The sequence below is a fragment of the Ursus americanus genome, chromosome 18 (assembly GCF_024610735.1).
Source record: "Ursus americanus isolate L20-20 chromosome 18, mUrsAme1.1.p, whole genome shotgun sequence".
Lineage (NCBI taxonomy): Eukaryota > Metazoa > Chordata > Mammalia > Carnivora > Ursidae > Ursus > Ursus americanus.
In genome coordinates this window covers 5,198,587-5,224,319 of record NC_142144.1, presented here as the reverse complement: position 1 = coordinate 5,224,319, position 25,733 = coordinate 5,198,587, and the positions used below count along the sequence as shown (strand labels likewise).

Sequence of the window (25,733 nt, the reverse complement as noted above, 5' to 3'; positions counted from 1 at the left end):
TCTTAAGGATCCCAGCCACCCTGGGAGGTGGGTATTAGTGTGCCCATTTTGCTTTCGAGTAATGTCAGGTTCGGGGAGAGTGAAGGTGACCCAGCCAATAAGCCGCAGAACCCGGCCTCCAGCCCTGTGCTCTTTCTGTTTCAGCACACTGTTTTCTTAGGTTGCCAGTGTAGCCTTTACAGATGGAGACTCTGATGAGCTCGTCATCGTCAGCACTTGCATTTGTCAATGCCTTGTGGTTATCCAGAACTTCCTGTGTTAGGATTTCTAGCTAGTTGGCCTCAAGGGCTTCAGTTGTCACTAGTAATCAGTTTGTACAAGCCAGTGGTTCTCAAGTGGAGGCTGTTTTGCACCCCACACTCCTTCCTAGCAGTTGGCAGTGCTGCTGGCATCTGGTGGGTAGAGGTCAGGAATGCTGCAAAAAATCTTCAAATGCACAGGACACCCCCACAAGAAAGGATTATCCGGGCCGAAAATATCAGTAGTGCCAAAGTCGAGAAACTCTGCTAGAAAGCAAATATTTTTGTTTTAGTTGAATAAAATAATTTTTTAGTTTTATCATTGCTCAGAACACATATCACTTTGGACAGTTCTTTTTAAAAGACTAAAGAGACAGTGGTTTGATTTAGACAAAAAAAGATTACTGTTACTATAAAAGCATTCTTAAGAAAAGTTCAAATATTAAAACCCTTATTAAAGCATCTGAAATAGCTATGAAACAGCACAAACAAGATAACTTTTTAAGGTACCTTTGATGGGGCACCTGGGTGGCCCGGTCGGTTGAGTGGCTGCCTTCAGTTCAGGTCATGATCCCGGGGTCTTGGGATTGAGCCCCACATCAGGCTCCCTGCTCAGCAGGGAGTCTGCTTCTCCCTCTGCCTTTGCTGCTCCCCCTGGTTCTGCTCTCTTGCTCATGTTCTCTCTCTCAAATAAATAAAATCTTAAAAAAAAAAAAAAAAAAAAAGAGGTACCTTTGAGCCTTCTGAAAAAATAGAAGTCTTGGAGGAAGCAGGATCTTGGCATTGTGCTGAATAGGCCCCAAATCAAGCTGATGGAGTCGATTATTTATAAACGGAAAATCTGCCAGGGTGTAGGATTATTCCACTCAGCAGGAGGTGGTGTGATCTCTGTTATCATTTTGGAAGCAAAAAAATCTCTAAGGTGTAGGCACCTTTGAACGTGAAAGATGCAGTGTGTGCAGCCATAGGCAAGACGAGCCTGCTCGCTTCTCTGAAGGAGGGAGTGAGTGAGCTGTCGCACCCCCCGTCCCCCCTTGGCCACCATGTTCAGTGGTGCCAAAAAACTGATCCAAGAGCTTTGCTCATACTTTCTTGGTAGTTAATTATAAAATGTCATTAAGTGTTTTGGAGCGCAGTTTGAAACGACAGGACTAAAAAAGACCCGCGAGCTGACACACCTAAGATAGATGAGGTGTCACGCCCACCCCTGTTGCCATTCCTTAATTCAGGCCTCTTGGCCAGGCTCCATTTTCCACCTTATTCATGTGCCTGTCTCGCTAGGCCGTGAGCTCCTTTAGAGAAGAAACCGTATTTTGGACATTTTTTTTGTATTCCCGGCACCTAACAGAATCTGGCAATAATAAGCCACCCGTGTGAAAGAATGGTTGGATGGATGGATGGATGGATGGATGGATGGATGGCAGAAATCCTTAATCGGAACACTGCTCATCCTCTAGCTCTTTCTGCCCTTTTCCAGGATGAGCCAACAGTGTTGCAGGTAGCTCAGCTCTGCTCTATAAAAGCTGGCCAGGGAATTCTTTTTTCCTAAACTAGAACACTTGATTAAATTGCACAAAACCTCATCCCATAATGTTTATGAATGGAGTAGGCCAGCTCTCCCATTGAACACAGAGCTGCAGAACTGCCCAGAGTAGATTTCCTTTATATAATAAGATTACATTTTGCTTGAATTTGTTGTCCTGGTTATTCATTTGTGTATGGCTGGAATTTGTGACCCTTTACTGAAATTAATACGCCTCTCTCTTCTCTGTTTAAATAGCTGTAAGTACTTTAACTGAATCAACTCTGAAGAATGTCCCTCAAGTGGTAAATGTGCAGGAACTGAAGAATAATCCCGCGGCCACCTCTGCAGCGATGGGGTATGTTGCTACTTGGAGTGTGCTTCAGCCAATGAGTTCTTCTGTAGTAGCTATGGACTGCCTGCAGGGGGCAGCACTGCTGCAGTCTTGCTGTTTCTGGCCGAGCCTTAGGTTCTCTTAGGTTAGATCTCTTTATCCACCGCACCCTGTCCCGGGCACAGTTGAGGGGCATTTCTTCACTTTGAACATAGGGATGATGAGGACCAGTGTCGTTCAGGGAGTTGGTGTCTGGTGATTAGTCCCGCGGCAGGAAGAGCAGCCACGGGACCTGTGTTTTTTTCCACATCATGCCTGCTCTCTGCCACCCCACAGAGCAGGTCTGCTCACTGCCCTGTTTTGGCCTTATCAAGTGGCCCTGCTTCACTAGTCCACCGGCCTTCTCTTTATTGCTCGTTGGTCCGTTTATCAACACTGCCTGTTCCAGGAATTTCTTAGTTATCTCAGGGCTATCCTAATGGCCAAAAACAAGCCTACCCACTTTCCTATCTTGTAGTGACCTTGAAGCTTTGGTATGCTGTTTATACCAAGATGGCATTTGTGGTTGTTGTGAACTTCCAAGGCAAAGAACTGTGCATTAGAGTTTGGGAATTGTAGCCAGATTCCTAGTGTAGGGAAGGCAAAGAAAAGCCACCAAAAGGCAGAATATTACATAAGACAGGAAAATCCAGCTTAATGGTGAAAGCAATATGGTCTGGTATTTCTGAGATACTTTAGCCATTAACCATGGAGAAGAAGCACCTCTTGGTGATTTCACTTAGCCTTTTCTTTTTTTTTTTTTTTAATATATTTTTTATTTGAGAGAGGGAGTGAGAGACCACACAAGTTGAGGGAGGGCCAAAGGAGAGGGAGAAGCAGACTTCCCGCTGAGCAGGGAGCCCGACATGGGGCTCGATCCCAGGACCCTGGGATCATGACCTGAGCCAAAGGCAGATGCTCAACCAACTGAGTCACCCAGGTGCCCCCACTTAGCCTTTTCTTAAATTCTGTTTCCCTCAACTGGTTCGTCTGAACAGATCTCTGAGCAGGACTTTGTCAGAGGAACAGATCTAAGTTTGCCCTTTTCTCTGACCTAAGAAAAATAGACACAAAAAACGAAGAGGAGTCTTGAAGAAACTTTCTCTCCCTTCCCTACGGATTTGGACTCCAGTCCAGTTATTGAATTTGTATGCCCAGCGTGGTGCCTGGAATGTAGTTCATTTTTAGTAACCGTGTGTCGAGTAATGCGTTAATGCTGAGCATAACTGATAAACGCAGATTGGCATTTACTGCCTCTTCCAGTAAGAAAGCTAGAGAGAGAAATACATTCATTATGAAACTGCTTTCAGATTCTGGTAAGCGGTAGTTTCCTTAAGTGTATGTTAAGTAGTTAACTTTGTGTTTAACTTTTTGTGATTAGTATCGTACAGAAGACTTACTGTAAGATGAGCTTACATATTTCTGTCATTGGTGTATCTTATGCTCATCGGCTTCATCCATGACATTCAGTGATGAGCCACCCTGTTTTAAGGAAGAGGGTTGATCTAGTGTGAACCCACAGCTACTCAGTCACTTTGGCGTCTGCGGCTTCTTACCAGGCATCTGCTCTGAGTGTGATCCTGCCCTGGGTATTAGGGATGCAGTCATGAAGAAAACTTACCAAGTCCCCGCTTTCACAGCACTTATGTTTTAGGAAGACAGCCACTAAACTGGCAATTATACAAGCAGTTATTTGGTTTCAGTACTGTAAGTCCGATGAAGAAGTGTGGGCGTATAACGAGCCAGTCTGCTTGAGTCTGGGCTGACGAGGAGGTTGGTTAAGGGAAAGATACTTTAGCTGAAAGTGACCAGAAGTTGCCCGTGGAGAGAAGAGTGTCCTGGACAGAAGATGCAGAATATCTGGAAGCCCACACCTGGGACAGAGCAGAGCACGTTTGAGGCAGAGTCGAGAGAAGGCCAGTATGGCTAGAGACCTTGGCAGGAGGTGGAGTGTGAAGAGGGAGGCCAAATGATGTGGGGTTGCTGGTTTCTTTGGTTGTTACCAAAACACACCAGACACATCGTTTCTTTTTTTTTTTTTTTTTTTAAGATTTTATTTAAGAGAGAGAAAGCATGAGAGGGGGGAGGGTCAGAGGGAGAGGCAGACTCCCTGCTGAGCAGAGAGCCCGATGTAGTACTTGATCCTGGGACTCCAGGATCATGAGCTGAAGACAGACGCTTAACCGACTGAGCCACGCAGGTGCCCAGACACATCATTTCTTTCAGGAATTTTGGTGTTCATTTATTTATTATTTCAACAAATACATAATTAAATACTTTTTAAAAAATTAATCAGTTTATTTTAGAGAGAGCACGTGAGTGGGGACAGGGGCAAAAGGAGAGGGAGGGAGAGAGAAAAGCAGACTCAGCACTGAGCGTGGAGCCTGATGCAGGGCTTGATTCCACGACCCCAAGATCATGACCCAAGCCAAAATCAAGAGTCAGACGCCCAACTGACTGAGCCACCCAGGCGCCCCTTAATTAAATACTTAATACACTGTTCTAGGTGCTAGGGATAAAACAGTTAACAAAACAGACAAAAAAAACCACCAACCAACCCTGCCCTAGTCATGGAAAGACAAAAAGTGAAATGAATAAGTCAAATATGCAGTGTTTAAGATGGTGACAGGTGTGATGGAAGAAATCGACGTAGGCAGTGGATTTAAGGACTGTTATCTGGGTGTGGGCTACAATTTTAAAGAGGGTGGCCAAAGAAGGTGCTTCTCCTCCCTGGTTAATGACTAAAGTATCTCAGAAGCACCAGACCATATTGCTTTCACCATTAAGCTGGATCTTCCTGTCTTACATAAAATTCTGCCTTTCAGTGGCTTTTGATACTTGACATTTGAGTAAAGACCGAAAGTTCAGAGAGCAGGCAGGTCTCATGAGTATCCTAAAGAAAGCCCTAAGCACAGGGCCTGTAGCAGGAGCGTGTCTGGCAAGTTTGGGAAGGCTAGGAGGCTGCTGGTGGCTGGAGCAGGAGGGAGGGCGCCTGGAGCCAAGGTCGGAGCGGGGGCAGGGACGGAGTTCTGTGTCCTCTAACGTCTAGTGAGCCTTGGTCAGGACCTGGCTGTGGACTGTTGGATGCTTTGGGGCAATTGTATGACCTGATCTGATTTGTTTTGTTTTTTAACCTTACCAAATTTTTTAAAATTGAGGCGTCATTTATATGTAGTAAAATTCACCTTCGTTTAGTGTAAAATTCTGTGAGCTCTGATAAACAGCAAAAGTTGTGATGACCTATGGTTTTAGCAGGAAGCTTCTGGTCCTTATATTGAGAAAGGAGTAGACTAAGGAATGGTAGAAACAGAATCGTTGTGGTGGAATATATACATAACAAAATTTACTGTTTACCAATTTATCATTTTAACCATTTTGAACTGTAGAATTTTAGTGACATTAAGTCATTTACCATGTTGTGTAAGCCTCACCACTATTTATTTCCAGAACTTTCATTATCCCAGACAGAACCTGTGCCATTAAATAACTGTCCACTCCCCCCTCTCCGCAGTCACTGGTAACCTTTATCCTATTTTCTGTCTCTAAGAATTTGCCTATTCTGGGTACCTCATATAAGTGGAATCATACAATATTGGTCCTTTTGTGTCTGGCTTATTTCGTTTGAATTTTTAAGATTCATTCAAGTTGTAGCATGTGTCAGAATTTCCGTCCTTTTATGGCTGATTAATATTCCATTGTATGGATATACTCTATCCATTCATCTGTTGATGGACACGTGGGTTTCCCCCTCTTAGCTATTGTGAATAATGTAGACATTGTGTACTGTCCTTGTGCGGTATACAAGTGTCTGTTTGAGTCCCTGCTTTCAAGTATTTTGGGTAATGTTTTAGAAGCAAAATTGCTAGGGGCACCTGGCTGGCTCAGTTGGTTGGACATCTGACTCTTGATTTCAGCTCAGGTCATGATCTCAGGGTCGTGGGATCGAGTCCCTCTCCCTCTGCTCTTTTCCTCCTGCTCATGTGTGCTTGTGTGTGCACACGCGCTCTCTCTCTCTCTCTCAAATAAATAAAATCTTTAAAAAAAAAAAAAAAAGTAGAATTGCTAGATCAAATTGTTAATTCAGTATTTAGCTTTTTAGGCTAAACATAGTTCAAACTATTTTCCAAAGCAGCTACACCCTTTTACATTCCCAACAGCAATGAGAGTTCCATTTTCTCTATATCCTCACCAACACTTGTACTATCCATGTTTTTGATTATAGTCCTCCTAGTTGGCTGTTAAGTGGTATCTCCTGTGGTTTTAATATGCATTTCCTAATGGCTAATGATGTTGGGCGTCCATTTGTGCTTACTGGCCATTTGTGTCTTCTTTGGAGAAATGTCCCTTTAGATCTTTTGCCCATTTTTTAAATGGATCGTTTGTCTCCCATTCCTCAGGTGGTTCTTCACTTTCTTGATAGTGTCCTTTGAATCACAAAAGTTTTAATGTTAATGAAGTTCAGCTTATTTATGTATGTATGTATATATGTGTGTTTGTATGTATGTATTTTGCCTGTGCTTTGGATGTCATATTTAAGAAACCATTGCCTAATCAAAGGTCATAAAGATTTACATCTATGTTTTCTTCTAAATCTTTTAGTTTTAGCTCTTATATTTAGGTCTTTGATCCATTTTGACTTAATTATTGTAAATAGTGTCACATTGTGGTCCAACTTCATTCTTTGGCCAGTGGATATCCAGTTGTCCCAGGACCATTTGTCAAAAAGACTCTATTTCCCCCATTAAGTTGTCTTGATAGCCTCGTCACATTGATTGGTTTTTGATTGCAAACCAATCTTTGATAACAATGCATTGCCCTTGTATATGGTTGGATTCCATTTGCTAAAATTCTGTTTGCATATGTCTTAATGAAGGATATTATTGTGTAGATTTTCTTGTGATGTCTTTGTTCAATTTTGGTATCAGAACAATGCTGGCCTTGTAGGGTGAGTTGGGAAGTATTCTTTCCTCTTCAATTTCCTGGAAGAGTTTATGTAGATTTGTTATTATTTCATCCTTAAATGTTTGGTAGAAGTCACTAGTAGAGCTATCTGGTCTTAATATTTTCAGTTTTTTTAATAGCTGTAGGACTCTTCAGCTTACCTACTTCTTTTTGAGTGAACTTTGGTAGTTGGTCTTTCAGGAAATTTGTCCATTTTATTTGAGTTGTTGAATCTGTTGGCGTTAAGTTTTTCATAACAGTCCCATATTAGTAGCCTCTCAATGTGTTTAGAATTCATAGTGATTTCACTTCCATCTTTCCTGTTAGTGGTAATTTATATCTTTTTTTTTTTCTCCTCCTTATCAGTGTGGTTAAAGGTTTATCAATTTTATTCATCTCAAGGAACCAACTTTTGGTTTCACTGATTTTTTTTCCTATTATTTATCTACTTTATCTTTTTTTTTTTTTTTCATTTTTCTGTTTGCTTTGGGTTTCATTTGCTCTTCTTTTTCTAGTTTTTTAAGGTGGAAACTAAGGTCATTGATCTATGACCATTCTTTTCTAACACAGGCATTTGGTGCTATACCCTTCTAGCTTAGATCCACTCTGGTTACATCCCACAGATTTTGAATATGTTACGTTTTCATTTTCATTCAGTTCAAAATACTTTTGAATTTATCCTTTGGGTTTTTAAAAAATATATGTATACGTATGGATTATTTAAAAGTGTGTTATTTAGTTTCTAAATAATTGAATGTTTTCTAGATATCTTTTTGTTATTTCTAACTTAATTCCATTGTGAGCAGAGAATATGTTTTGTATGACTCGAAGTCTTTCGATTTATTGGGACTTCTTTCATGACTGAAAAAAAAAGAAAGAAAATCAATCAATGTAATACATCATGTTAACAGAATAAAGAGAAAAAAAAGAACTGAGATCAGGAAGGTTTTTCTTAAAGGGCCATACAGTAAGTATTTCAGGCTTGCAGGACATGTGGTCTGTGTCTCAACTACTCATCTTGGCCACTGTAGTCTGCATGCAGCCATAGACAACACGTAAATGAATAGACGTGGCTGTTAACAATAAAACTTTAGATATAAAAACAGGCAGTTGGTCATTGTTCTGTAGTTGGCCAACTTCTGAGCTAGAATATCCGTCATTTTGGTAAATGTCCTCTGTGCACTTCAAAAGAACACATACTCTGTTCTTGTTGTTTGGAGTGTTCTATAAATGTCAATTAAGTTAAGATGGTTGATAGTGTTATTCAAGTGTTCTATATTCTCAATGATTTTATCTACTTATTCTGTCAGTTACTGAAAGTGGTGTTGAGATTTTCAACTATGGTTGTGGATTTGCTTATTTACCTAACAGTGCTATCAGTTTTTGTGTCCTGTTGAAGTTAGTTATTGGTTGCATAAACGTTTAGGATTCTTACATTCTTTTGATGAAATGACCCAGTTATCATTATAAAAATGACCCTCTTTATCCCTGGTAAGATTAATTGCTCTGAAATCTACTTTCTCATACATTAATGTAGCCAATCCAGCTTTCTTTGTTTGGTGCTAGTATGGTATATCTTTTTCCCATCCTTTTATTTTGAATCTATTTTGTGCCTTTATATTTAAAATGTATTTCTTATAGACAGCATATAGTTGGGTCTTTGCTTTTTATCCAGTCTGACAATCTGTGACTTTTTATCGGAGTACTTAATCCATTTATATTTAATGTGATTTTATGATGTTGGTTTTAATCTATCATATTGCTGTTTGGTTTCTGTTTGTTTCATCTGTTCTTTGTTCCATTTTTCCTCTTTTTCTGCAACTTCTTTGGGGTTAAGTATTTTTTATGATTCTATCTTTTTTGTTGTCTTATGAGCTCTGACACTGTGTGTTATTTATATGGTTGCATGAGGGTTTGCAGTATACATCTTTAACTTACCCCAGTTTGTCTCCGAGTGACATTGTACCCCATGTCGGGGGTTGGGGGGGCACTCAGTGGGGAGTCTGCTTCTCCCTTCTGTCCCTCCCCACTGCTCATGCAGTCTTGCTCTTTCTCTCTCTCTCAAATAAATAAAATCTTTTTTAAAACTACTGTGTAAGAATCTTACAGCAGTATTCTTCTATTTCTGCCCTCCCCACCTTTGTGCTGTCATCATTGTATGTTTTTACTTCCACCTGTGTCATCAGTTCCATAATACGTCCTTATAAAGAGTTGATTATCTTTTAAATAAGAAAAACCTCTTTTGCTTACCCAGATGGTTTTATCATTTCTAGTGCCCTTCATTTCTTTGTTTAGCCCCATGTCTCTGTCTGCTATGGTTTCCCTTCTGCTTGAAGGCCTTCCTCTAACATTTCTTCAGGTGTAGATCTGAATTCTTGCAGCTTTCATGTGTTTGCCAAAGTCTTTATATCGCTTTTGTTTTTAAAGGATATTTTCACCAAGAATTCTAGGTTGACAGTTTTTTCTTTCACTGACTTAAAGTTGTTGACCCACTTTAACTTTGGTAACAACCATAACCTTAAAAAAAACTTTGATCCTTATGTTTACTGATTATATAAGTGTTCGTTGTAGACATTATAAAAAGCAGATAGTTAAAAAGAACAAAATTAAAATCACCTTTATTCCCATCACAAAGGTTCAGTCACTGCGTATTATTCATCTTTATTCTCTGAAAATTTAGTTTTTTAAAGTGAAGTTTGAATACATACTGCTTTGTAACCTCCTCTTTCAGCTTAATCATGAAACATTATTAATTGTGAACATCTTCCATGTTCTTATGGATTCTTAACAGAATCCCGTTTTTATAGGCCTTTCTCAGAACTCTAAAGCAGTTCCAACTTTACATTATTTAAGTCATTTGGCACCTGGACATTCATGCAAGAACCGCAGTCTGGGTTAGAAGACTTTTAATGATATTTTGGAAAATATTTTGAATCTTCAAGGACATAAAATTTACCGATAGGGAACAGTGGTTGGTAGTTACTGTCTCCACTGACAGACATGAGAAACTCCTAAAAATGAACTGATAGCTTTTTTTTCTCCACTAACTGACATTGGGGATGCTCCTCTTGGGTTGTTACCAACGATGCTGGGATAAATAATTGGACACATTGATCATTTTTCATGCTTGCAGCTAGCTGTATCTGTAGGATAAACTCTCCAGTGCAGGACTGTGGAGGCCACGGAGGCGCCTGTGTACTTGTGGACATACATGGATGTAATTATGACAGCTGTCGCCACATTTACTCTGTAGAGGTGGTATCATTTATCTTCCCACAAGCCGTGTATGACCACAAGCTTGCCCGTCTCTTTGCCCAGAGTGTCATATTTGTTATCAGACTTCAGGGTGACTGTCCATCTGGTAGGTGAGAAAATGGACTGATAGCTTTTGTTTTCTGTATCTTCTATCATCTGCTTTCCTTTTCTCTCCTGATCTTTGTTTTGTCTGTTTCTTCGGTTGCTCTTGAGATGTTGTCCTTTCTCCTCACTTGCCTTACCTTTCTTTAAACGATTACCAAAGAATTCTTAGTTCATTAGTTAAGTTTTGAGTAGCTTTCACAGTTTAGATCTGCTGTGTCATCAATGAATACATAACGGATACTCATGGTAATGATGCAGAATTACCAAAATAAAGCATAACCAGGGCTCTTGTTTTTTAAGCCCTTTAAAATGTTGAAATAGAGGCATCTGGCTGCCTCAGTTGATAGAGCGTGCGACCCTTGATCATGGAGTCGTGAGTTTGAGCCCCATGTTGGGCATGGAGCTTACTTAAAAAGAAAATGTTGAAGTAGGTGAAAGGATGAGTAGTTGGCCCCTTTCACAACAACGGTATATTTACCTTGTTAAAGTTCGTAGGGCCTACGTGACATTTTCTTGCTCCACGGTCTTAACAATTCAGTTTTATAATCGTGTGTAGAATGCACACCCGACAACATGGGCACATCAGCCCACATCTAGGGACAGGTTAGGGGTGGTTGTTACTTAATTTTTATCAGAGTGGTCTGGGACTGGGAGCCAGAGGATTTGCATTCCGTTGAAAGTGTTTTTCTCCAGAAACCAAATTGGACCATTCTCCGTGACCTGCACGACCCCATTACTCATTTCTAAAGCAGCGCTTAAGTGTCGCCAATAGTGTAATGTCATCTGTGAACGCCTGCAGTCGGTGTCTCTTTGGAGCTCTGGTGCGCTGCCAGTTTCTGCTCGCAGTGCTCTGAGTTGTGTTTTCAGGTGTGGAACAGAGCATATCAGATGAAGTTCTGATCGTCCCTCTCAGGCCTGTACTGCTAGAAAGTAGAATTCAGTCATCCTTTCTTGTCTGTTGCTCTCTGGGATCACGGCCGATCCCATCTAGTCCATTGGTTTGTCAGCGGACTCCGCTGAGCGGCATTTCTCTGCAGGGCTGTCACGTGGCCCAGCGTGGAGGTGCTGTGAATTCCTGATGCTGTGTGTTTGGGGATTTAGGACACCCAAGAGATTTTATAGCATTATCACAAGCAACTAGAACAGTAATTATACTCAGCCCATTCCGCGCATGGTTTAATTTACCATGACGTCATGACTAAGTTTTGGGCGTAAAAAATATTCGAAAGTTGGATAAATTGCTGCTTTTATTTTTACTTATAATTTCTTTTTTGTTTGTCTTTGGGAAAGCATAAAAGATTTTCATTTCCCTTGTGATTTTTATGAGCTCGAACCACATCTTTACCCAGGTCGGCCGTGTCTACCCGGGGCTTTCTCAGCCCCAGCAACCCCGCTCCCACATTCCTTCTCTCTGTGGTGGAACATCTCAGGGGAGCAGAGATGTGTTCCTTCAGAGAACACGTTTATAGCTTCTTCTGTCTTCACGGAAAAGCAAAGGGAATGTTTCATTGCAAAAAACTCCATTTTTTCTTGTCTCTCAATCTCATAAAGTTTAGGAGGGCTCCTGTGTTAATCCAGCAGAGTCATGAGCTTGTAAGATCGTTACATCATTTGATAATTTTCTTCTCTGAGGCCTGGACTTATTTTTGTCTTTCCTCTTCCAAGTTAATTTTTTGGTGGAAAAATAGCAAGCCTCCCTATTCTAGGGGGATTTCTGAAAAATAAAACTAGATCCTGCAGCTACTACTGCTGTTCTTACCAAAGTAGCTCTGGACTGAGGTCAGATAAATAAATTGCTCCCAGGAACCAAGAATAGAGCTTTTATCCATGATTGCATTAAGCAAGCAGGTCTGTTCCCTCACACGTTAACACTAAACAATTACTGAAATTCGAGTTCACTGCATACTGCGTTCCAGGTTAGCGGAAGATCTCTTTTCTACAAATCAGGGACGCGCTTTCCAGACCGCAGCGAAGGTGCAGGTTACGTGATATAGCGGTGCCTTTGACTCTCTTGTGTGCTGCCCGGTGGGCACTGGGCTCGGGGGGGTGGCTGCTGTCTCCTCTTCGAGGAACACCTTGGAGCCATTTATCGCAGCAGTTCCTATATATCCCATGGATCCTGTCGAACATTTTCTCAGGCTTGGAGAAGAGAATCAGCATGCGCCACAGAGTCTAGAACCAGCGATGGGGGAAGGAAGAGGATAAAAAAGGCTGACTCTCCAGATAAGAAAAAACTCTACTTCTGAAGAGTTTTAACTTTTTTTCTTAGGCTTTCAGGAAGAAAAAAAAAGTTTTAAGTTCACTGCTTTGACTTTTATGCTAAAGACTCAGATTTTATTTAAAGAATTTATTCTTCAGAAAAGTGTCACCTGACTTTGGTTAGGGTCCCTGACCTATTGTACCCAAAATTGGTATCATTTCTTGGATAGAAGGTAGGATCAAGGATGAATGCAATCTCCACCACGTGCCTCTCCCTTGAGCATATGCTTTTGTGTTTTTCAGTTCTTCGATGCCATACTCTGCAGCCAAGACCCCTCACCCCGCGACGACCCCAGCAGCTGCTAACCAGGCTAAGCAGGTGACTTACCTTTGCTTTTGTGACCAGCCATGCAGTGTCTGTCTTTGAAACTGAAGACAGTACTGTTTTAAGTCCTGACTTCGTTTAAACAAACTATAAGGCCGACAAAGACCTGTGAACCTTTCCCTATAATTTATGCCGATCTTGACATAGTAGGTCAGTCGGGACCTGACGTCTTCTCATGCCGTTTGACATTCTGCATCTAGTCGTCTTGGGTCACAATTCTAGTATGTTATCATTGCTCAGGTTACTGGGTTTCTAATTTACCTTCACTTAGCATGATCTTCGTTAACCCATATGACAACCATGTGCAGTACAACGGGGCAGGTGTTTAAATGTGTTTCACTGATGAAGAAGCTGAGGCGCGAGTGACTGACGCAAGCTCGCATGATCAGGAAATGCTGGAGCTGGTGCCCAGCTCTTGTACCTTCTTGCCATCTGGCTTTTACACTGCGCCTTTCAGGATCGGTGTCTGGGGAGTGGCTTCTCTGGCTTTCTCCGACAATGTCTGTTTTTCAGAGCCTGTCTATTCAGTAATCTTCGTTATATCTACATTTAGGTTCTTGCCTGATAAACATTGTTCCTTAGAAAAATAGGTTGTATTGTAAACAGGTAAACAATTAAACAGTCCAGAAAAGAACAATCAGAGATGGCTGAAAGGTAGATTAAGCCATCTCTGAAATCTTCCCTAAGGAGATCTGGTTTCTCTGCTGCTCTCCATGTCTCTGAGATGAGTCATTTCAGATTGTGTTTGAGATTGAACATCAGAATTTGCCTCTGGGAGTTCTCAATATGGCTCTGAGCCTTAGTTTGCCATGACTTAAAATGGCATTTAAGCATTTAGCATTTGGTCATGCTTCTGGAGGGTTCCGTGTTGACCTTGGAGGACACCTGGGTAGGCATAAGTGATAATACATGAGTATAGGAACATTGCCCCGGAGATGGGGAAGTTAAACAGTTTTGCTTTTTATTTTATTATAAATTTATTGAGAGCCAGCACCCATTTCATTCATTCACTTATTCACCTGCAAGATAATCCGGGGCCTCTTGTGTGCCAGGCACTGTGCTGGGCACTGGGAAAATAGCCACATAGGCAAGACTGTGTTCTTGGAGCTTGCAGGATATTCCTATTTCCATCTTCCAATACGCTCTTAACACACAGCAGGCACTTAAAAATACTCACTTAAATTGTAAGGATTTTAAAAATTGAACTAAATTGAAGTGTTTATGCTTGCTTACTTTAAATGATGTTCTCCTTTTACATGTTTCTTTTTTCTAAAGGATGGTTAGTGGTTTCACATAAATGTTCTGTTTGTGTTCTGTTACAGGGATCTCTAATAAATTCCCTAAAGCCGTCGGGGCCCACTCCAGTGTCTAGTCCGTTGTCATCTGGTGATAAAGCTTCAGGTCAGTTTGCATTTTTGTTTTAGTGAAAATAAAGGTGAAAGAAACCCCCCATAGCAGTTTAGCATTCTAGAGCACGGAGGCGGTTGACATAGGAAATCAAATAAAGAGATCTTTGGGAAGCCTCAGTCAATGAAGAATCTCCAGGAAATCAGTGAGTCCTTTATCAGCTCTGCAGGTTTCTGAAATTTGAGGACAGTAGAAGAAAATCTTCCTGGAAATGCTTTTTCTGAAAAGGAGCAATAGTGTTGTCTTCACTAGCCTTGCTGGAAAGTCAAGAGGGGAGGGGAGTGGAGTGGAATGTGAACTATATTCTTCTACTAAAAGGGATGAAAAATCCTCTTGGGTCACACTGCTAACTCAAAGCTGGTAAAGTGCAGAAGGTAAAACAGATGTGTTGTGATATAAGATGGCAGAGTAGATGTGATGTCAGCATCAGATTTCATGACCTCATGTACTTCCCAATACCCACTCAAGCTTAGTTAGTCTTAACTAAAATTCGTAGTTTTTGGAGTCACCCTTCGACCAAGGCTTTGCTCAAGGGTTCCACGTTGCCCAAACCACCTTGAAGCACAAGGTGATGTTTAACCTGATGTTGATATGGGGTCTTCCTCAGCACCCCCTTCTGTTGGCACCTTTTTTTATAAGGTTAATTTGGCATGTGTTACTTTCTGCTTCGGGGCTCTTGTGTGGCCCAGAGCTCTGAGTTTTCACCACACCTGGGACTCCGGCCTTTGTTTTCATTCATGCTCTCAAGTGGGTCTCCAGGCAGATTCTGTTGGAGACTGAACCCCCCACATCAGCAGCCCACTTTCCATCATCTCTGTTCAGCCATACTGTCATTCTAACTTTCTCTGTAATTGAAAGCTGTCTGACTAGATACTGGGTTTATCTTCAGTTAGTAGTCCTTGCACTCAGAAGAAAACCATTAGTATGTACGCCAAAGTCGTATTCTAGAATTTAGATTAGTGCAGAGTCACCGTTGTTGCCTTCTAAGCTCTCCATGAGAAGGAGGTGTGTAGCAATCTTGACTGGGATCTAAAGTTGACTGAAGGAGGGGGCACCTGGGTGGCACAGCAGTTGGGCGTCTGCCTTCGGCTCAGGGTGTGATCCCGGCGTTCTGGGATCGAGCCCCACATCAGGCTCCTCCCCTGGGAGCCTGCTTCCTCCTCTCCCACTCCCCCTGCTTGTGTTCCCCCTCTCGCTGGCTGTCTCTATCTCTGTCGAATAAATAAATAAAATCTTTAAGAAAAAAAAATAAAGTTGACTGAAGGAAAAATTAGGCAGAGTTGTCAAAGGCTTTGGAATCATTTAGGATTCAAATTAAGTTTGTTTCCATTTCTGGCTAATGTTTCGGAAAGTTTTGAAAGACCCTATATCCCAGCTTCTTTCAAGGGCTGTTTTGAAGGGCTTTTTGTCACTCCCGAACCTAAGAACTAAGGAAATCAAAGAAACTTTGCTTCCCATACATCTTACACAGCGTGACTTGCCCAGACATTTCTGAAATTCATCATGTAGCGGCGATTGTGAAATATTGTCTTTCATTGTTGGGCGTTTACTTCTGTTTTCACTTGATGGATAATCAAAGGAAAAGGACTTTTGGAGGCAGAAAAATTTCCCTGAAAAATACTGTGTAAAAGTTTACACAAGTTTCTTTAAAAATTTTTTTCTGAAACCTCTATAGTTCTTTTATCAAGAATGGAAATAACCTTCATTGTTTTTTCTGATTATAAAGCTAGATGCTCAAAAAATTTACATTGAAGAGACATATAATGTGGAAAGTGAAAGCTGCCCATTAAATTCGTATTCCAGAAATAACAACCTTTAATGATTTAATTTGTATATCTTGAAGATTACTTCATTGTTGTTTTTTAAATGAAACTGGCATGTCCTGTATATGCTAACCCTCCCCCCATTGCAATAAACACTCTGTTCATCTTTCCACCTCTGACACAGCTCTGCCTTGCTGTTTCAGCTGTAGCCTAGGATTTGCACCCTGTTAAGTTCTTTGAGTACTGTGCTGATAGTTTAGATTGTTTCTGATTTTTCAAGATTATAAGCAAGGTTGCACTGAATATCCTTAATACACACCACATTGCACTATAGTAGTTTTTTAAATAATTTTACTAATATATACCCCAGACTCATTTGAAGAGAATGTACTTTTTCTTACGTTTGATTTAGTTTGGGGGTTTTTTTTTTGTTTTTTTTTTTTAAAGTAGGTGCCATGCCCAGCGTGGAGCTGAACCTTGGGGCTTGAACTCAGGAACTCAAGATCAAGACCTGAGCTGAGATCAAGAGTCAGACACTTAACCGACTGAGCCACCCAGGCACCCTGGTTTGGGCTTTTTAGATAAAGTGTTTGCTCTCCCTCCCTCTTTTAAAGTGAAGCAGTAAGGGGGAGATTGAAGATAATATCCTAAATTGTTCATGAGTGCTTACAGTGAAATTGAACATGAGGAAGAGGTTGGATTGCACTTTTAGCATTCTACACTTGACTGCGTTATAGCAATCATGTATTACTTTTGGAATGAAAAAGAAAGCTATTTGTTAAATATAAAACTATCCTCTATGAGAAATACAGGAATGTAGGGAGAAAGCAGATGGCCATGAAGTCACTACTCAGAGATATTTTGCATATTAATCTATTTCTCTTTGGATTTTTTTCCTTCAGTATATATTACTTTTCCATAATTATAAAACTTCATTATAAATTATATCTTATAAAATTATAAAACTACTTTCAAAGGTTTCAATTTAAACTGCCCTGGAATTATTTTGATAGCTCTTCTGCAAAGGAGGGTGAGGCATGTGTTGGCTTGGAATTAACACTGACAGGGCCAATGAGCAAGTTCAGAGGCCTTGTGCATGAGTTTGGAACGCACCCGCTTCCCTGGCCCCTGACCCCTGACCTGACCCGTCGGGAGAGCACGGTGGGGCCCACAGGCTGGGGCTGCGCTCCTCTGTGTGGCACCACACAGCTGGGACTGCACAGAATCACACACTGGAACGGTGTTTCTAATAGCTTTGTTGTAATGTTCTTATTTTCTTTCCCATGATTTCAGGGCCAGGGGCAGCCAAGATAGAAACAGCTGTGACTTCTCCCCCGCCTGCTGCTGGGCAGCTCAGCAAGTCTTTCTCGTTTTCTCCAGCAGGGTCAGTAATGAGCTTAAATTTCATGGCAGATCGCCAGCAACCTTATAGATAGCTTCCCCCAGTCTTACAGTCAGAGGTATATTTATCTGCTTACTAACTGCATATGAACCCGGAGTTCTTATCACGTCAATAATGCATCTGATAATAGTAGCAGCAGCTTACTGTCCTCACGTAAATCTACAGCTGACCCTTGAGCAACATGGGTTTGAATGGCGCAGGCCCACTTACACGCAGATTTTCTTTTCCTGATAAATGCAGTACAGTACCATAGATGTCTTTTCTCTTACGATTTCTTCATGTTTTTTTCTCTAGCTTACTGTATTGTAAGGTACAGGATATAATGCATATAATATGTATTCATCAACTGTTGATGTTGCCAGTAAGGCTTCCCGTCAACAATAGGCTATTAGTGGTTACGTTTTGGGGAGTCAAAAGTTACATGCGAATTTTCAACTGCACGGGGGTGGGTGTCCCCTAACCCCCGCATTGTTCAAGGGCCAGCTGTATTTCCCATTTTCAGTTCAAGTGTATACGTCTGTTACTCTGTATTTCTTTGCTTTGTTTTTTAGGATAAGCCTCCTTTTCTTTGGACAGTAGGTCTGTGTCAGATTCTGTGGCTGGTCTTCTAGCTTATCACCGTGACATACTTGCATTCAGACACCATTTGGGGGCTAGGTGTGACATTTGGATTGGCTTTACTGTTCGAGAGGTCACTACATTAAACTGAGAGAAGGTGGGGAAAGACTGTAACCATTGGGACATCTGGGTCTTACATAGATATGGGGAAGTGTTCCTGTTTCATTTTTCTAAAAGTAATGATGGCTGTACTTGTAAAGTTGAGTCTTTTTAAAAACAAAAGAGTGTTCTAACCTTCTTCCCAAGGGAGCCTTGATTAACCTCAGAGGGACAGTGCCTCTTCTCTGTGCTGGAGGCACTTGTGTGGAGCCCTGTGGAAGGTGCCTTTAGCAGGGAGCTAGGCTCTCTGGAGCAGAGAGAAAAACCTAGCCAAAGATTGTTTTGCCCTTGAAGGGTTGCGTGTTCAGTTCCATTAGGAGAGCCTCTGGAGCTTCTGTTTTATGCTTTTGTGACTGGAATCACATTAACCACAGTTTCTTCCCTGATGTGACACATTAAGTGTCATTCAACCTAACACATAAAGAGCAAAGAGGGGTGTTAGAATAGAAGTTGAGGGGGGAAGTTATATATTATTTTTTCTTTAGCGTAAATCATTGTGTTTTATACTTCTCAAAGATAGTTTGGAGCCCATCTTAAAGAGTAGGTCAGTGCCAGGCGTTATTGCTACTTTCACAAAGGCTGGTAATCTTTACTTGTGTGAATGGATATTCTTCTTCCCTTTTTTAAGATAAGGTGAAAAAGTTTGGGTCACTCAGTCAGTGGCTTACCTCTAGTAGATAAAAATTTCTTCACCGAGGTTGAGACAAAAAAAGGGTTTTTTAAAAAATATGATAAAATATTTAATACATCCTCTTAGATGGTCTTTGTCCATTCGGAAGGCAGTGACGGGAGAGGAACACCTATTTCCTTACAATACCGTATTTGATATGCTTGGCCCTTTATGCTTTAAAACTGTGGTTTTAAATTTGCTGTTTGAACTTTTATCACAGTGAGTAGTCTCTTCTGGTTCATGCATGTGCTGAATTTTCTCCTTTGGCTGTGGTGTCTTTACTTACAGTTTAAAGAAAATCTACAATAGGAGAGAGGGGTTGATAAAAGGAGTCTGGAGAGGGTTTGAACCATATTTTCCCAGCCGAGAACTAAGAGTTCTGTCCAAACAGCAGGGGTCGTGGCTTCTATTTCATGCTTTCCTCCCTGCCCCCTGGCAGTGTGGCGCGCTCCTGATGAGCTCTCTGACCTCGGGGTGGGGTATAAGGGGTTCTCCCTGGCCCGGCTCCCTTGCCTCCGTCACGAGTCACGCCGTCTGCCCTAGCCACCGTGCCCGCGTGCACATTCCCGACGCGTTTCCACAACTGCTCCTTAGCTTTCCTTGGCACAGGGCCCCACCTAGACTCTGCCGTGGAAAGCCCAGCTGTCCCTCTGAGCCCTTTACTGCCTTCGAGATCCACGCTTTTACTCTGCTGTCATTTATCTTCTCAGTTGTAAGTTCTATGAGCAGATCGATCGTATGAATGAGTCGTAAAATGTGACATTAAAAGGGCAATATTGTGCCCCAGGTGTTTGTTCCTCTTTAACTTCTCTTCTTGCGCTCCCTAGGACTGGCTTTAATTTTGGGATAATCACACCAACCCCGTCTTCTAACGTCACCGCCACACAAGGTACAGTCTCTCTCTGCGGGGTGCAGCCGTCCCTTTGTGTTTCCTCAAAACAAATGCTGGGTTTTCGTACAGATGTGTCAGCATTTTCCTTGCTGCTGAGTCTTGCTTAAAGCATCTGCAGTAAGTTCGGTGTCGATGTTGTGCATTCAAAATAAGCTGGATTTAAATTAAAGGGGAGGACTTCTGTTGACTTTTTAAATTAAGAACAAGGAAAGGATTTGGTTCTGGAAAAGCAAGGCTGTACTTTCAATGTGGATGTTAACGTGTGAATTAAAATGTCTCACTCCATCTTCTTATCTGTAAAAGTCTATTCGTCTTCTCTCCTGGATAACCTGTTGGCAAGCACACTGGTTATGTATCCATCAACTGCCATGTTTTTAATGTTGAAAAGAATTTAGGGACCTGTAAAGAAACCACATGTATTTTTAAGTGCCTTCCAGTTCTCAGTTTAAGTAATTATGTTTGTTTTTCTTTCATTTTAAAAGCAAGCTCTTATTATGAAAGTGATATATTCTAAAATCACGCATTGCACCCCACAGTTACTGCATTTCGGTTATAGGTCCTTCAGGGTTTTTTGTCTTCTACTCTATTTCATTTAACACTATCTCTTATGACTTTTCCAGTATTACTGGAAATCTTATATAAATGTTATTTGTAATGGCTGCATAATTTCTATCTCGTATATATGCCGTGACCTATTTAACCCATTTACCTGTTGGACATTTAAGTTATTTCCAGATTTTCCCTATAACAAATAACACATTGACCATCTTTCATCTGTTAATTCAACAAATACTTTTTGAGTCCTTTCTGTGTGCCAACTCAAAGGTTAGAGGCTTTAGTAAAAAAGGGATCCCTTAAGATCTGGAGGGAGATTGGGGGGCTGAAAGCATAGCAGACTTCCTAAACCTGATTTGTGCGTGGCACTTAAAGTGTTGGTAGTTTCCTTCCTTTCTTTCTAGAATAGTGATTCTTAAACTGTTTTTGTAACCTTTGCCCACTTAGATATGGCAGAGTACCCTCGAGGCCCATCTCTTCCCTGTCCCACTTTCTAGAGGAAAAACAACTCAGTGATATAAAAAGATTAAGAGGAACAAAACAGTAGCTGTCAGAAGTCATAAGCAAAATAGTCATAAAATGCAGTGGTAATTCTGTAAACATTTTAATTAATACGAGAATAGCAACAACCCGGAACCATAAGCAACTTAGTACAAGAGCAGTGATACAACAAGGTCTTTCAGGAAGTTTTACATGGGAAGTTGGGGCTTTGCAGCCTTCCCAAGAAGCCAGACTTCTTAGAACAATATGGAGTTAGAAACATCAATAAACACTGTAATAAGTTAATTTTACCTATAACTATCAAATTTTGGTTACTTTATTTGTTGACTACGTACTGTTTGACCAGGCCTTGTCAGTGCTTCACCTATATTTCATTTAATCTTTATAACAGCTCTTTGAGGTAGCTACTATTACTATGTTTATTTTCCAAATGGGGAACTTGAGGACCAGAGAGGTAAAGTAACTTTTTCAGAGTTGTACAGCCAGCAAGTGGCACAGCGCCTGTGTCCTTGACCATTAGGCCATATGGCCTCTGTATAGCTGCTTCTGAGGTGAGCACTAGGACGTAGCCCTTCCTTGTACATAAAAATAATTGTCTGTGGACTGACACTTTCTTTGCGCATAAAAGACACAGGAGAAACTTCCATTTTGGATCAAGTCCTGGCCTACCAGGAGGTCCATAGACAAGCACGGTGTCAAGAGTGTTATGGAGGAAGTCACACACAAGGGAAAATGAGAGAAGATGCCGTTTTATTTCTCTTTCGGGGTACCACTGTGAATTTCATGCCTTCTAGATAGGATGGTGTATTTGGCGACGTAACGGTCATTGAAAGGGTATTTGTTCTTCTCACCTCCGTGACCTCACTCAGAGCTAGCCCTCCTGTGAAAGCATTCATGCTGTTCCCCCAGGAAAAGCGCTGTCGCAGAGCAGCCGTCCCGACCGCATCGAGGGGAGAGAGACCGGGGCTTGGAAACAGTCCAACGGAATGTGACGGGTCATGTGTCGCTAAATCCAACCCACTTTCTAATTTCTTTTTCTTGCTAGGGGCAGCACCACCCACTAAAGAGTCACACCAGCTCGACACGTTCTCATTTGGCGGGGGAGGCAAACCCTTTTACGAGCCCGTTGCTGAAAGCTCACCCCCCTCGGGGATGACAGCACCGCACGTTGGAGCCGCCACCACCTCTCCTGCGGAGGCTGCGCCTTCCAGCAGCCGACCCGCGGCACCTGGAATGGCTCTTTCTACTGCCACTAGCAAGCTGGAGACTCCACCGTCGAAGTTGGGAGAGCTTCTGTTTCCAAGTTCTTTGGCTGGAGAGACCCTGGGAAGTTTCTCGGGACTGCGCGTCGGCCAAGCAGATGATTCTCCAAAGCCAGCCATGAAGGCTTCATCCACAAGCCTGACCAGCACACAGCCGACCAAGACTTCAACCGTCCCTTCGGGGTTTAGTTTTACTGGCCCCCCCGTGTTAGGGAAGCATGCAGAGCCCCCCGTGACCTCCTGTGTGACCGCCGCCACAGGGGCAGCGGCTGCGGCCAGCATAAGCACCAGCAGTTCCTCGACTGGCATCTTTGGCGGCCTGCCCCTCACCAGTGCGGGATCGTCCGGGGTGATTGGTTTCAGTGGGATGGCCCCTAGTGGTAGCAAGACGAGTTTTTCCTTTGGAAGCCAACAGACGAGTAGTCCAGTGCCCCCATCTGCCCCTCCGTCGGCGACAACTGCCGCTCCCCTTCCTACCTCGTTCCCCACCCTGTCGTTTGGTAGCCTCCTGAGTTCAGCATCCACTCCCACCCTGCCTGCGTCCTCTGGTAAAAGCACAGAGGAGGCCACAGCATCAGCTTCGCCCGAGAAGCCAGACAATGGTGAGATCTCAGCGTCAGCCTCGCTTCTCGGGCAGCAGCAGTCAGCCCCGCTTCCCCAGGCTCCTCTGCAGGCTTCCGACTCTGTTAAAAAAGAAGCTGCTCTCGCGCAGCCTGCAGTCAGCAGCCCCGGCCCTGCAGCGTCCAGTTCCAGTCTCGTGGCACCCGGTGCAGAGGCCACACCAGCAGCGCCCGCGGTCCCTGATGTCAAGGCGGAGCCGGCATCTCCTGCTTCCACGCTCCCGGCGCCCGGGCAGACCACCATCACGGCAGCTACGGCCCCAAGCGCGGTCCCCGTGGCCGTTGAAACCCCAGGTCCCCCCACCACCTCCAGCTCTGTTGCCAGTGTCGCTCCAAGCCTGGCTACGGAGACGGTGGTGTTTGGGACGGCCACTTCGGGCTCATCTGTCTTCACCCAGCCTCCCGCTGCCAGCTCTAGCTCGGCTTTCAGTCAACTCACCAGCAACACGGCCACCGCCCCCTCGGCTACCCCCGTGTTCGGGCAGGTGGCGGCCAGCACCGCACCGAGCCTGTTTGGGCAGCACACAGGCAGCACAGCCAGCACAGCGGCTGCCACGCCACCGGTCAGCAGCTCGGGCTTTGGCAGCCCCGCCTTCGGCACCTCAGCCACCGGGGTCTTTGGACAGACGACGTTCGGGCAGGCCCCGGCCTTTGGGCAGTCAACAAGCAGCCCCGCGAGCAGCTTTTCCTTCAGTCAGCCTGGGTTCAGCTCTGTGCCTGCTTTTGGCCAGCCCGTGTCCTCCACCTCCACGTCCGCCAGTGGGAACGTCTTTGGTGCCTCTTCGAGCACCAGTAGCTCCAGCTCCTTCTCATTTGGACAGTCTTCTGCCAACACAGGAGGGGTGCTGTTTGGCCAAAGCAACCCTCCTGCGTTTGGGCAGAGTCCCGGCTTTGGGCAGGGAGGCTCTGTGTTTGGTGGCACCCCGGCCACCACCACGACAGCGTCATCCTCTGGGTTTAGCTTTTGTCAAGCTTCAGGTAAGAATTTATGGAAGACTTCCTTTGTTCTCCTCTGCATTATTTAAAACATTTGCAAAAGTCCTCTATTACTTTCGAATTAAAAGAAAGGAAGGGAAAACAAAAGACTCTAAATTCAAGAAGGGCGCTTGGAGTACTGGCAGCCTTGGGAATTTTCTGGGCCTTGTCACCATCACTGCAGTTTTGCTGTTCAGCAAATTCTCCAGTCTGTTAGCCACCAGAGTGCCAGTTTCATGGGGGAAAAACACAGGCATCTTTAGCTTAAGGTCATGGCAAGTAATGAATGACTCATGAAAATGAACCTTAACATTTGGAAGGTGCTTTAGAGGCTCTTATGTTCCAACTGTGAAGCCTCAAGGAGACCGATCTAATGTCATGAGGTGCTAATCGTGGGGCCAGACCCAGACTCCGGAGCACCCCGTCCCTAGTTCGCTGCCTGCCAGCATTTTATATTTGCTTCCTCTGACGCCATCTTGCTTGCTAGAAGGGCAGATACTGACTTCTGAAAAGTTGTGTTTTTTCCTATTTTCAGTGTAATTAAAACAAAAATCTATAAATGTTACCATTTTTTAAAATAAAACATAATCCACTGTTGCATGTCCAATTTTAGCAGCTGCTTTTACTTCCCACAAGTTATCAGTAGGACAATTTGAAAACAGTTTCTAAGTTTCACTTTCTGATCATTATCTTAGGAAAGGCGTTTCTTCAGTAGTTAGGCTGTTGGGGGAGAAACAAGGATTAACGATTTCTTGGTGGGCAGGATTACAAATAACGGCTCATTCGTTCATTTGGTGATTATTTATTTGAAAATGGCTCAATTTATCAGGAATTCAATTTTTTCCTTCCTTCCTTCAACAAATGTTAAGCTCCCACTAAGTTCAGCTACAAGGACACAGGGCTGAAAGACAGTCCTGAGATCTACCTGCTGCCCTGTCGGGACGCTGTTTGGCCTGTGGGATTTACGGGAAATGTGATGACATGGTGGAGAGAGTAGGCAGGGGGAAAAGCCTGAGGGGTCTTGCAGAGAAGGGTGCTCTCGAGTACGTCCTTTTTTCTGCAGTCTGAACTTGAGAATCCCTCACAAAGTGTAATCAAACTATTTGAACACAATTGAGAACCTCTGACGAACTCTCTCATCTGGTAATGATATGGAAAGGTACCTGAGCAGTCTACTCCAGCCCTGGTGGAGGAATTGAGACTTGGCCTGAGATGAGAATGGAACTCCAGCCTTCTGACTCCCTTGTCTAGGTCTCTTTGGTTAAAATACACAGTCCCCCCGGTTTTCCCAGGCCCTGTTCAGACTAGCACCTCAATCGTCTTACGCCACCCAGAAGAAAGATAAACTACCCCAAAAGAATCTCGTATTTGAGATCAGAGGAAACCAGGGAGTAAAAATATTCATAATATTAAGTCAGTCATTAGAAAGACTCCTTGACAGCTAAATCTAAGGAAAAGCTAGCCCGTGCGTGTACCCAGGCCCTACCCACCCGCGGTTTGGTAGGAGACAAGGATTCAGTCCTCAGATTTTGGAACTTATACTAGTATGAAATGTTAGCAGTGACCAAGGGTCTTTATTTACTCATAATGTTCTCCATTGCGTATAAAGGAAAAGAGGTTTTATTCACGAGTTGATCGATTATCAGGTATCTTAGTACACCTGAATGCCATTTAAAAGCAAACAAAATACTTGATGTCGTGAAAGAGTCATCCGAATTAAACTTGTATTCTTCTTATTTTACAGGTTTTGGGTCTACTAATACTGGTTCTTTGTTTGGTCAAGCAGCCAGCACCGGTGGAACAGTCTTTGGCCAGGTAAATAACGTGTGTTTGCCTCCATTCGCATCCACATGTAGCAGACCCATCCCCGTTGTTCCCACACGGTGTAAGCAGCTCGTCCTGTGTGCTCGGTGCCAGCAAACAGCCTCACGTGGTTCTCAGCTCAGCCTT

General features: G+C 43.0%; 1 protein-coding gene across 5 annotated transcripts in view; it reads left to right on the top strand.

Moving 5' to 3' along the window:
• NUP214 (nucleoporin 214) overlaps nt 1–25,733 on the top strand; it is a 95,002-nt gene that overhangs the window by 42,889 nt on the left and 26,380 nt on the right. For 4 of the 5 annotated variants that reach the window (XM_087869258.1, XM_045771291.2, XM_087869261.1 and 1 more), the window contains exons 24-30: nt 2,020–2,119; nt 12,938–13,013; nt 14,342–14,420; nt 17,483–17,573; nt 19,806–19,867; nt 21,972–23,786; nt 25,528–25,598. In XM_087869258.1, coding sequence (XP_087725384.1) covers nt 2,020–2,119; nt 12,938–13,013; nt 14,342–14,420; nt 17,483–17,573; nt 19,806–19,867; nt 21,972–23,786; nt 25,528–25,598 — 2,294 coding nt within the window. The remainder of the gene's footprint in view (nt 1–2,019; nt 2,120–12,937; nt 13,014–14,341; nt 14,421–17,482; nt 17,574–19,805; nt 19,868–21,971; nt 23,787–25,527; nt 25,599–25,733) is intronic. The other variant, XM_087869259.1, reaches the window with a different exon arrangement.